The following is a 13,919-nucleotide window of genomic DNA, read 5'->3' on the forward strand; positions in this document are numbered from 1 at the left end:
AGGAAGAGGAATTATTTCTGGCTTTATATTGCACAGTAGGCTATTGGTTAGAACAACCCGATAGCATATTTTATAATGACTAGAAGAGTGTGGAATTCCAAACACATAGAAACTATTAGCATTTGAAGAGATGGAAATGTTTATTACCTTCATTTCATTATCATATACTATATAGATAACCTAGTTACCATAATGTACCCCACAAAGTTTTATATATATTGTCTTTAAAATCCTCTATTTCATGCTTAACTTTATCTTAAAATTTTGACGATCATCCTTCCTAGCTCCAAATTCTGCTCTCAGCTGACCAAAAACTGTTTCTCAAAAAGGGAAGTTAGCTAAGTCTCCAGGCAGTGGGGCTTGCTTTCAAGAGTTTGAAGGGAGAACAATGGAGAGAAGAGGAAGAGCTTGTTTATGATAGTGGCAGGTAGACCTAGACGTTCTGGTCTACATTTCTCTTAGAATTTTGTTTCTGCTCTTATGAATAGGGGATAATTCATCCAGTCCATGTGTGAAAGGAGATTGCCGTGTGGCCTTTAAAACACTGGTCCCCTCCCTGCCCTCATGGTGGTGCAGTGGTCCCAGATGGGAAACCATGGACCATGTCCATGTCGCCTCATTGCCGCAGCGTCTAACCTGAGGTCCAGGTCCTGGAAGCCTAGCAGAGTGCAGGGTGTTTATTAGAATAAACAGGTTCCAAAAACTGTACAATGGCTTTGCTTAAGCCACATTCCTCTATAGTTCCAGAGATGAAGATTTAAAATTATGTCGAACCTTTATTAACATTGCTTATTAAAGAGTAACTGACATAATTTCTTGGTCACAGCGGCAACAATGAGAAAATTTTTTACTTTGTCTATATTATTGAAATTTCCAAACTGTAGTTGGCACTCTGGCCTTAGTAAACAGAGTTTACTCAAGAAAATGCAAGCCTTTTTTGGAGACTCATGCTATTTCAGTGTCTAAGAATAATCACAAACATGAATGGGGGTGTTGAATATGTTTGCTTGTAGGTTCAGAGCTTGAAGTATGAATTAGCCAAGAATAGATGTTAAAAAATGATATCTGATCATCAGATTTTCTTCTGATATTTGACCATTTTATTCTCACCTTCCCTCCCCCCCAAAAAATTGAATGAAGACAAAAATCAAGTTCTCTTCAGGCTCCGTTTGATTAAGGTGTTGATTGTATTTGAATGTTATTTTAGGACTGGCCAGATGGAAATTTTATTTGGTTTGCATATCTAATTATATTGTGAACTGCGTGTATGAAATTCTATTATGAGGCTAGAATTTTCTATCTCCCTACTTGAAAGAAAACTCTATATCAGACTAAATCCAGTCTGAGGTATTCTTTCTCTATAGGAGAGTTTATTTTTTAAAAAACACCACTTATTTTGTGATGTTAGCTGAGGGGAGTGTCTAGGTAGCTTCAGACTTCCATGATCAATGCTTTTGCTACTTTCAAGGCTTCCTGGAATGATAATCTGATGTTTTTTCTTTGACCCAGAGTAGCAACTGACATTTCAGCAAGACCTCATCTTCTGAGACCACCCAGAGTACTTCTTTTTTCTAAAGAAGTAGATCAGAATGGCTTGGCATTTATTTCTAAGTAAACAAGGAGAAGAAATGATTGCATAATTCAAAAAATCTAATCAAATTGGTATTTGAGGATATTGCTATTTAGAAATCTCTGCAAAACAAAAATATATGTTACATTATGAAGTGCTCACGCAGTGATGGCAAACCTCTTAGAGCGACACAAAGAGCCAGCTGCAGCAGTGTGCCATAGGTTCGCCACCACTAAGCCAATACAGCTTATCCATGTAAGATTGCGTGCTTACTCACACACACTAATAATGATAAGAATAAGGTCGCTCTGTAGAACAAAATGCCATCCCTAATAAATTATGTTTTCTTGAGGGGAGTAATTTCCCTTCCCACTGAGATGTTATGTGAATACCATGAACATGATGGCACATGATGTGGGTCAGAGCTGACAAAGTCCAAATTCCTAGGAAGGGGAAATTAATGTTAACATCCTCCCATAGTTTCACATGGAGAACCACCTGGCTTTAAATTCCACTAGCATCCCCGAGAAACACTATTTGCAGGATGTCCATATTCAAAGACACATAGAAGCAGCATCACTAGGAAGTGGTGATGAAATTCAACACACTTAACAACCTCCAAGTCCTTGGTAACCTGAGCCCAGACACACAAATCCTAACCTCACCGCTACTGGGAAGTCGTTCTACCATGGACTTCATTTGTGATGAATCTTAAATCTGCTTTTCCTTGGATGAGGACATAAGACATTATGTATATCAGAGCTTTCGATATATTTGAAAACTGTAAATGGACTCAAATTGGCCTCTTCCATGACTACGAAGGAGCAATTTTTCATTTGAGGAAACGCACTGACCAGCTTAATAGGTGGAACTCATGAATAAATCGAATCATAATGTACAGTTTGGTAGCACTTGATCTTAGCACCACTGCTTTATACGTTTCAGACTCTGTGATTCTGAAATGTGCTTTAGGCTGAGAGTTTCATGTCAGAGTGCTTCATACTCACAGAAATCCTACAATCCACAGTTATTACTAGCTAGGGAAAAGAGACAAGGTGCAGAAATATGGTCACTCTGCCTGGGGCCCCTAGAGATCCCAATTCCCTATATATCATTGCCCAGGGAGCAATTTAACAAGACTTTAGTAGAATACAACTCAGTACTGAAATCCAGGAGAAGTCTAATGTTTGATCTATAAATTATGGAGTATTATTTAGGAGTACAACTCAAGCCAGCAATGTACATTTTGAGTGATTGGGTAAATAGGTTAGGGATAGTTATACCAAAATCATAACTTTTTCTGGAATATTCCATTCACCCAACCCAAGCTTCTATAGAGAAGTTTAGGGATCCATTAGAAAATACAGTGAATAAATTCATAAAAAAATGGCAAAATGAAACACATTAGTAGTCATGACATAAAGCTAATTTCTGCAATATACAGACAACCTAGAAATCAATAAAAAAGAATGAAAATCTTCATAGGAAAATGAGCAAAATGTGTCAACAGAGAAATTATGGGGAATAAAATATTCAACCTCAACAATGAAATGTTTTAGCCTGTCAAATTGGCAAAAACCAAAGATTCAAAATATCTATTGTTAATAAATGTAGATAGAAATATGTACTTTTACATTTTTAATGGGTGTATAAATAAGGAAAACTTTATTTGGTTTGTTTTGGGATTTTTTGTCTTTTTGAAATAGGGTTTCACAAGGCAATCCAGGCTGGCCTTGAGCTCACTTTTTATCTCAGGCTAGTCTCAGACTCACAATGATCCTCCTGCCTCAGCCTCCCAAATGCTGGTATTACAGGCATGCACCCCCATGCCCAGCTAGGGCAACTTCATTTGAAAGACAATTTGGCCAGCTCAGTTTGATTTTAAATGTGCTTATCACACTCTACTAAAAAGCCTATTAAAATTTATTTCTAGGAATTTATTCTGTATACATTTACTATAATATTATTTACAGTAATAAAATAGAAATAACCTAATTCATTGATATGCAAATAGGTATATAATAAAATATTCTGAAATCGCTGTGATAATATAATCACCAGAGGGAAAGATATTTTCTCATTGCTTAAGTTAACAATGTGTTGTACAATAATATAACCATATGTTTAATATGATTTTTAAATATATTCACATGTTTATAGAACAAAGGATACAAGTGAATAATTAGTATTTATAATGAAACTTAGGAAAGGGAGCAGGCAGCCAAACTATTCATTTTATACCTTTAAAAACTTGTTGATGTTGATTTTTTTATGGTGTATAGGTACTGCTTTCATAACAGAAAGAGAAAAGCAGAAGAAATCAGGCTGTCCACATAATATGGAAGTTTAGTACCCTTCTGTCTTAATTATATAGCATTCTTTTAGAAAAATAAAGTTTACTGTATATGTTTAAGGTATACATCATATTATAAGACAGCCACAGTAAAACAGCAAATAGCACTGTGGTGGAACCCATGAATATATCCTGCCTCGCCCATGGTTACCCATCATATCCTGTGATGAAAGTAGCCTTAATCCACTCATTTAGTAGAAATCCTGAATGCAGAATACTATTATAAACCTTAGTCCTTGTGTTGTACATTAGTGGGGTTTTTTTCCAAGTTGTTCACTCTATTATTTTATCCTAGTGACCCACATCTCCCCTGGCCCCTGGGGTGACCCAGCATCCCTGACCCGTGTGGGCCCGGAAGCATCTGAGCCACACTAGATGTTCCTTCCCCTCTGTCTCACTCAGTCTTCCAGCGATTCCTCCTCCTAAGACACAATGCAAGCATCGAGTCAGGAGGCCCAAGGAAAGACAGCTAGGTACAGACACATGAGTAACAATAGTCTCAAATTAGATATAAAGGGTACGTATAAAAACCAGGAAGCCAGTGTAATACATTTTTCTGCTTAGATTTAATAACACCAGACATCAGAACGGAAATCATCTTCCTTCTTTGGAGTTGGTAAATGAAAAAGCAGTCAAATCAGACACAAATTTAAATGTCCTGTGGTTTCTCTTATAGTTAATAGGAAACTGGAGATAGAGCCTTTGCAAATGGAAAAGGGGCAGTAAAGGGGAGGAGAGGGATGGAGAGAGGAAAAAAGGAAGTAAAAAGCCTGAGGATGCTGAAGATGTACTCTGTACGCGGACTCCACAATGAATGTGATCACTACGTACCGTAAACGTGTACCACAAACGTGTGCTAATAAAAAATTTTTAAAGAACAACATAAATTTATTCCCAATCCTTAATTATAATCAAATATCCTGTTATTACAATGGGGAGATCAAAATGCCCTATATTTATGCCCCTATCATGAGTAAAATCTCAACCTGCTCACTTCCCTTCGTCACGCTCCTGGGTACCTCACAGTTCAGGCTCTTCTCCCCTCTGTAACACAGCTCCCTGAATAGTTGTTCAGACAACTGTTGGCTTTTGTCTCCTTGCTCACTGTGGAGAAGGAGCTTCGTGACACTCTGTATCCAACTATAGTTTTACAGATTCTTCGTATGAAAGCAAATTACATGTCAAATTTCCTCACCCTTTCAAAATGTGACAATCACGAGAACGCAAATATCTGTCACTTAAAATAGCAGTTGCTTATTTGCTTTACTTCCTCTTGACAATATTTCTTTTAAGCATTTACTTTAGAAATATTTGTGTGCCTACAATATACAAAACATGATAGGGGTGCAAGATTAAGGCATAGCTATGTACTAAAAACTTAGTTTTACAAATAAGTTAACAATAACTAGTTTAAAATAACTGACAAGGAACAGCTGATTTAAACTGACAAAAAACTTGAGATAGGTACCATTATTTTTCCAATTTACCAAGAAGAAAACAAAAAATCCAAGTAAGTTAGCAAAGCTCAGTACGGTGAACCCCTGGAGCCTGTCATGAACACACACCTGTACCCCTTAATTCATAGCTTCTCTACATACAAAAAGCTGCTTGTGGAGCAATAAGGGGTAAATATTTTTGAGTGGTTCAAAGCCCCATGGGTGCTCAGAGGAACATTTCTGGTTGGTGTATTTATGGATACCTGGTGGACCAAACCCAAGTAAGATTTACCAGACAGAATGGAGGCAAAGGATTGAAAGTCACACAAGTGAAAGTTTTCAACGGGCAGAAGGTTACTGCTTTGCATGTAGTCTATACTTTTTTACTTTTCATTATTTTATCTTCTGTCAGAAGAAGCAAAAGTTCAGCTGCAGCCATAAATAAAAACCCCATGTAAACTAGAGTTACTGTTCAGGAAGTATCATTAAAATCATAAGAAAAATACATACAGGCTTCACTGTTTCTGTTTTGCTGGCTGGTTAATACAGAGATATTATGACAGAATAAAGAATCAAAGTGATAAACAGGAATATATATATATATATATATATATATATATATATATATCTTACAAATAGGAAAGTCACTTGGAAAAGGTCAAGTGTCCTGCAGAAATTCACGCAGTGAGTCAACTTGGCAGTTTTCATCTGAATCTAGCCTGCAGAATCCTAGGTCTGCCATACTTGGTTCAGTGTCACGACACTTTCTTAGTGTAGGAAGTGCTTTTCTTACTCTATTTGACAAGAGATTCTAAGAATTCAGATAAATAAAAAGTTTTCCATCCCCCTGAGTGACAAACAGAAGTAATATGTTTAGAGAATCAGCCTCATTTCAAAACTATGTCCTGAAAGGTAACTAAGGAAATACCAAGACACTCGTAGACCCGATAAATGCATGCTACCTCGACATCTTCATTTTTAACTATGACACTAATATTACCTGGTTGGTTCTCCACCAAAGAGTCATTTAAACTTTTGTTCATTAGGGTTTGATAAGTCAGGGAGAAATACACTAAAAACACCAGCTTGCTTTTCACACTACAGGGAAGATGCAACTAAGCCAACAGTTTTTCTCCAGTTCATCCACACACATGTGTGAAATTTTGCTGGGTTGGAGGTGTGGTCACATGGTTGGTGATTGAGGGACTTGCTCAGAGCATGTAGTAAGTGGTCTAATTGTCATACACAGTGGTAGAGTAGCCTGGAGAGTTGGTTCGAGCAGGCTTTGTGTTCTAAGAAACATGCTAATTAGAAACGCCCTGGAAAATGTCCAGCAGTGTCCATGGTTTTTTAATCTACAAATTATGGAGAACCCAGAGGAACCAACCCTTGTATCCTGTGCACTGAGGGATGCCACTTTGTGGTTTTCCCAGTGAGTCCATTCTTGTGAGAAGGCAGCTTGGCCAGGTTATGTGCTCTGAGCATGACCAAGCGATCTTCCATCAACAGTGCCTGCCTTGCCTCTCACAACCAAACAGCAGCACCCTGCCCAGCTCCCGCACCCCAACAACTTCCCCAGGAAGAGCCTGCTCTCAAAGTCTAGCTTGGTCCTGGGAAATGAGGGGCAAAATAACTAGCCTTAGGGTCTGAGGTTGACCTTAAATATTCTTTATGGGAAGGAACAAAAATAAGACAGAAGCAGCGTTATTCATGTGAGTAGGCTTCTCCATTAAGACCTATATTTAATGTAAAATGCTTTCTGGGCCATCTAGCCCAAGATAGTTTGTTCAGTAAGTCAGAAACTCAGGAGACATGACCGTACCATCGAATTCATCTCCCAGTTGGGGTAGAAGAGTCATTATACTGTAAAGGCTTTTCTGGAAAAGAAATATACACATATACGTATATGTTTATGAATACGTGTGTGTTGTGTATGTGTATCTTGGCCAATGAGAGAAAGAAAGAGTGAAGAATATAGGCAGTGAGTCCAGTAAACAACATGGTTCATGTTGAATGGCACCTTGGAATTTCTTTCAGTTTCTCTTTAAAAAGGAAAGCATTTAGATTAGTCTTTGAAAGGGTAGTTTTTTTAAGCTGCATTATAGCTCATCATTTGAGAACAAAAATCTTATTTCTCCAAAAATCAGACAGTACACTTAAAAGATAAATCTAATTCCTGTCCTGGAAAACACCAAACTGAAGGATTCATAATTATCAGTGCAATAACATAATAATATAAAATAATATACAACCACATTTCTTACGGATCTACTGAGTGCCACACATTGGTGCAAGCACTTAACATGAAATCATTATAACCCTTTCACCTACCCAGTAGTTATCCAGGCTGAAGTGAAGTGTGAAGGGTACTTCCTGCAGTGAAGGGATGGTGATTTTAAGAACCTGTTAAGTTTTAAGAAAGGCTGTGCAGTGGTTGGCATAGGTCCTGGATGTGCAACATGGGCTGTGGTCACACGTACAAATTCATGCAAATTGGGTGATCCGTCGCTTTAATAAAATATGTATCCTACCCTTGGATTGTAGAAATTTCAAAGATTTTATTTTTTGACAGGATGCCTGCCGTTTTTCTCTCTTGACTCCCGCTTGTTTTGTTCATTTTGGGGTAGTTGCCAATTAGACCCAATTGGTAAGTATAATTAATAGAAAATTTGAATTTCCTCTTAAACCCCAGCCACAAAAATTAACACAGAAGCTTTCATTTCCTTTAAAAACTCCTAACTGTTTCATCCCTTCTGACTGTTTTTCTATTCTAAGACGTCCGACAGGATCAGGGATTAGCGACTCGGTATTCATCATCTTAAAGATACCAGACAGAACAGTTTGGCAGTTCTGCTACACTGCTACTAGAGAGAAGTCAGCATTTGTGTTCTAGGAGGTATGCAAGGCATTTTTCATGTATCCATCAGTCTGTCAGTGCAGGAGTTATCTTCCTTTTTGACACATAACAAAATGGCATCTCACTGAGGTTACATCCTTACCTTAAATACAACTATTGGAACAGTTAGATGTGAACAGGGGTTTTATTATGAGCCCAAAACCTTCACCCTTTCCATCCATGTAAGCAAGTATTATCTTGTTCAAGGAGAGGCTCCCTGAAAATTGTCTTACATTGGAAAACTTGCAGGTCATTATTTCATTCAACAACATTTGAGCACCACCTCTGAGTCAGACGTGGGCTAAGCATTTGTTAGGCTGGAATGAATCATCAAATAGGACCTTGGGAGGAGCATGGCGGGTAGTGGCAAGATGGTGATAAACAGAATGAGGATGGAATGGGAAGGTGATGGAGAGGAGGAAGGAGGCCAGCAGAGGAGCTCCTGACCGTGTATCCATGGCTACCGTCTTTCTTCATGTGACTCGTGGACTTCCCTTTGTCATCCTATGCCTGAGAATATATGAAGGAGGCTGGGAAGGCAAAGGGACGTTCAATTGTCATCACTGGCATCTTTTTGATCATTGCACCATCATCAAATGCATTGGGACAACCATGACATGAAATTTCCCATCATTAAGCCCACAACTGTGCCATGAGAGGGATAACAACTCTATATGTTGCAGGCCGTGGCAGAACCTATGCAGGGAGCTCAGGAAGTGGGAAGGGGTTAATTGTACTCCCACAGACTAACAGCCACAAGTTCAAATCACATGACTTCAAGAGGAAGTTAAGTGTCCTCTGAGCATATTGCAGGTGTGTCAAGGACATTTTGTTGTCTTCTGGACATGCCCCAATCTGTTCACCTCACTGCAGACTTCCTGCAGCCTCAACCAATCAAGGAAAAGGACTAATACCAAATTGCAAGTACTAAATCCATAATCAATTCACTTGAGAGGGGGTAACTTGCCATTTATCAGATGCTCTCAACTGACCATGTTGTTCAAACTTTCCTCTGCCTTTCAGAGGGTCTTTTCTCTGAAGGTTAATTTGTATGGAGAAACCAACACTGTTGAAACCCCAATCATATCTTCATTTAATGAAAAGTTTGCCGTGATTGTTAATGAAAGTCACTTTATTAGCAAAGACCATGAAGCTGGAATAACTCTGGGGAGAACACTCTTTAGTCAAACCTGCTCTAAGAGTTCGTCCATCTTGCTTTCCTGACCCTCATCCTGTTCAAGCTAGGAGCTCTGTGTTTTTCAGCAAAGAGACTGTTCCACTTTGCAATTACTTGTTCAGGGATTAGGACATATAGTGAAATAAGTATGTGCAGGCCTGCCATACTAATAAATTCACTTAAGCACTTTCACATGTAGGGAACATCTCAAAGATTCCTTTGCAGATTAGAAAGATTTAGGTTGCAAATGTCTGACTGGCATTTGGATCTCAAGATCAGAAAAATAGACTCTTCTTGGTCAGATACAATAGATTCCTATAATGACAACAAAGATTGTCTTGATGGGGCCCAATGTCTTCCTTGTCGTTTTGCTACCTAATAGACCTTAAGTATTTTTCATCAGTTGTTTTTGTAGCTTCTTTTTCTGCCCTGACACCATGTGAACATTCTGTCTCACCCATTCCAAGATAGTTGCAGTTTCCTGAAATAACAGAGGCCACTGGATATGTTTTTGTCCCTTTTTGATACTTGCTGAAACTCCATCCTCTCCAGCCCTGTCTGGCCACAACCTATGTTTGCTCTAAATCTCGGCTCAGAAATCTTTGTCCCCATCCTGCCTGTGAGTCTCACATTCCTACACATCTCTGTGTAAACCTTTATCAATCATAGCACTGCTTCCTTTGGGAGAGTGATTATCCACACTCTCCTTGCTCCATTCCCCATGATTTTAGAGTATAAACTCCTACAGAGCAGAGCCCATGTCTTACCCATCGTATCATCCTGAAAACTTAACACAGTGCCAGACACATGTGAGTAGGTGCTCAATAAATTGCAATTGTAAATGGCAATGTTGTTTTTCCTGACCTTATTTTAGCTTTGCTTTATTGTCCAATGGAAATGTAATAGAAGAATTTGTATTAAAAGCTAGAAAAGAAACACATAACAATATAGACTCAAGGAAGAAAAGTAAATAGGAACATGTACAGGCAAAGACCACCTCTGACTCATCGGCGTGAAAGCATTCAGTCTGTGGGACTTGATTGCTTTGCTGTTAGATTGTGATCACTGTTAAATCATTTCCATCTTGTGAATATGAAGAGTCTAAGAATATTTTTTAACAGCCAATACCATCGTGGCTTCAGTATTTCCAGTTACACAGGAAAAAAAAATAACTATTGATTTCCCCTACATATTTAAAATGATAATTACCCAAGGCTGCTTTTTCAGTCTGGATCAAAATCAATCTGCTTGGTAGAAATATACATGGTTAATTTTAGAAAATCAAACATAAAATAAATGGAAAATTTGTGCTGAATGAGTATTTTTCTGCCCGAACAACAATTTTACAATTAGATATATTTAGAGAAGATACACTAATTCATCCACTAAGGAGCTTAAAGAAAAGTGGGCTGCGATTTTATTTGATTAAAGTGGTTGAGGACAGGAAAGTTATCATAGGACCTTTCAAAGTCCTCTCTAACATTTATAATTTGTCAATCTCTTCAAAAATGTTGTTTTGACCATTTCAGGCCTTTGAAACTAGTGGATGCCATAGTAAAATGCCACTCACACAGGCTTCGTGTGTGACTAGAAATAGTGCTCCTGGATGCCACTAATAAAGCTGTCATCATTTTAACAGAATTAAAATGTTTTAATCTTGAACCCTGAGCTCAAGATCATTAACGCTGAGAAAAAGATTTTTACATTCTAATAATGAACAAATAAGCAAACAGCTGACTTTCCCCCCTCTTGACACCACTGGCTGCAACAAATAAGCAGCCTTTCCCCATACTGAACAGGCTGTTCCCATTCTGCGTTAGAGGCCAGATTTTGAAAGCAAAGCAGAGCTCTGCCTGCCCCCACCCAGCAGGCAGACACTGAAGTCCCAAAGCACAGGCAGAGGGATCAAAGACTCTTAAGGAGTCCTGGCATCTCTAGGTCCACACAGGGTGCTGTGGGCAGCTCTTGCTGGAAAGAGGCAGAGTAGAAAAGTAGGCTTGGCTTTGCCAAAAGGAGGAGACAAGGACTGAAGGGTCAGCTTTTCAGGTCATCACACAAATGGGAGCTGAGCCGGCCCTCATTAAGCAGCCAGAAGGAAAACACGAGAAGTGCACACTGACTCTGCAGCCTTCAGGGCCTATTGTGAGATTCTCAGGGAGGTGGTAAAGCAAGTGGTAATTGCACATGGCATGCCACACACAAATAGCTGGGGGAGCAGGAGAAAACCCGCTTCACCCTTGTATTTGCATGCACAGGTCTTGTTTTCTTAGAATGCATGGGGTGAGATATACTTTGTTCTCCTGGTGTGTTCTCATTATTGAAGTAATGAGAACTGTCACTGAATTACTTTCCATGATTTGGAGGCTGAGGCAGAAGGACTGGGCATTCAAGGCCAGCCTAGCAAGTTCAAGGCCAATCTGTGCTACATACCAAGACCCTGTCTCAATAAAAACAAACAAACAAAAGAATTTTTTTATCAACTTAAATATTTAGGAAATATCATGTAATAATAACTTTTCTTAATTCAAGTAAATCTAATTCCAAGTCTTGGTAAATTCAATATTTTATTAAAATTCTCCTCCACCCACCTCTGTCTTACTCAACTTCCTTTCATTATTAGAAACACCTGAGATCGTCAGCATATAAGGGGAAAAGCTTCATTTGGGTCACAGCTTTAGAGGTTACAGTCTGTAATCAGCTGGCCATGTTCTTTTTGGACCTACAGTGAGATAGTAGTACATCATCATGGAAGCTTGTGGTAGAGTAAAACTGCTCTTTTTTTTCCCTCAGGAAGTAAAAGAAAAAACTAAAAGACTAAAGTCTTTCTTCCAGGGAATGTTTGCAATGACTTCCTAGGGACCAGGATATTGATATTTGATCATAACAAAAGCACCCCCAGAACACTCTCTTGACACATTCTTACAGGGTACTTGGAAAATTGGAAAAGGACCTGTAAACTTCCCTCAGCTAAGGCCATTACTGATTGACCAAGCCTACGTGATCTCAAGGTGGACAGCTCTGGTACCCCCAGATCAAATAGATCCAATGGGATATTTGCTGGATTCATGGTCCCACAGTCCAGCATGCCATGGTAGAACTCACAACAGTGGCCTTGGACAAAGTGTCTATGGTAATTTCCATCCATTTGTCCTAGGGATCAAAGGACACAAAATAAAAAAGATAAATAGGAATAAAATATATATGTTGGATAGTGAGAAATGCTGAAGAGAAAAGAAAAACAAGGCAGAAAAGGAGATTCAGGGTAGGGTCTGCAATTTTAAGTAGTGTGGTGGGAAAGATAAGAGCAACAGAGGACCAAGAAGTGAGTCTTGCCAGTGAAGAAGAGACCTGGGGAAAGACCACCACATTGTGAGTTCTTCTCCATGTCCTGACTTGGACAATTTCTTCCCTAGCTTACCTGTTCCCATCTCTCCCAATCAAAAACAACTGCCTTTCTCTTCCTCCCCTTCACCCAACTGTGAGCTTTGGCTTTAATTTTATTTTTACAAAATCTGTGCAGTAAGTTTATCTTCAGGCAACTTCTGTTTTTTTAGCATCCATGACCAGCAACACAGCCCTCCCCACCATAGATATCCCAAAGACCCTTTTAAAGGAGGAGAGGGAAACTACTAGAAAACAAAATCTAATCAGGAAGCCAATAAATTATTCTGGGTAATAAACTTTACTACATATGTTCTTCAGTTTCGGGCAAAGGACCGGGTACAGAATATACTAAATATATGTGCGGGCAGTTTGCACTAGGACATTTGAAATGGAATGCGTGGCGGCACACTGGATTTGAAATGTGCACATAGCCCCAAGTGCCTGGCGCTAGGGGCGACACTGCGAGAATGTGGGTCTTCCGTACGAATCACGTATGACTCACATGACTGCCAGCTTGGCTTCTGGTCTCCAATCTGACCAGTTTCTCATTGTCACAGGCAGTCAAGTTTAACAGACTAACAGATACTGTCTTATGCGACTCAGTTTTACCACATTAGTTAGGCTTCACTGGGGACAAGAGCCAAGTCCTGGGGGCCATCAATTCTGAAGATAAAGCTTTATTGCAATTGAGACACTGCAATCACATGTCCCTGGCCTGCAAAGCTGGCCATGGTTACTTATCTGACCCTCTATACAAAGAAATTGCTTATGTCTGGCTTAGACATTCAGATTTCTGGAAACATTATTCATGGTCTTTTCAATCCTCCTCCATGAACTTTTGCCATCATTTGCTGCAAACACGTCCTAGATTTTATTTCTTTTTATAGAAAACAAACAAACAGACCTCTTCCTCCTGCAGCTTTGGGCTAGTGCACTTGTTTTCAAAGTGTGGTTCATGAGTCAGAAGCAAAAGCATCACCGGAAACTCATTGGAAATAAAATTTCTCAGGTCTCCTGGAACTAGGGGAAGCTATGGGAGTGGACCCTGTCAGGGAGTTTTCTACTGATTCTGATGCACCTAACATCAAGAACCTTCTACCTAG

General features: G+C 39.1%; 1 protein-coding gene across 42 annotated transcripts in view; it reads left to right on the top strand.

Annotated features, from left to right (window-relative positions):
* Nucleotides 1-13,919, top strand: part of Trpm3 (transient receptor potential cation channel subfamily M member 3) — a 764,333-nt gene that overhangs the window by 536,468 nt on the left and 213,946 nt on the right. For 26 of the 42 annotated variants that reach the window (XM_063249808.1, XM_063249797.1, XM_063249827.1 and 23 more), the window contains exon 7: nucleotides 7,932-8,006. The exons of the other annotated variants lie outside the window; for them this stretch is intronic. In XM_063249808.1, coding sequence (XP_063105878.1) covers nucleotides 7,932-8,006 — 75 coding nt within the window. The remainder of the gene's footprint in view (nucleotides 1-7,931; nucleotides 8,007-13,919) is intronic. 42 annotated transcript variants of the gene reach the window in all.

Source organism: Cavia porcellus, unplaced genomic scaffold (assembly GCF_034190915.1).
Source record: "Cavia porcellus strain 051 isolate PalLab524CR breed Dunkin Hartley unplaced genomic scaffold, mCavPor4.1 scaffold_1, whole genome shotgun sequence".
Lineage (NCBI taxonomy): Eukaryota > Metazoa > Chordata > Mammalia > Rodentia > Caviidae > Cavia > Cavia porcellus.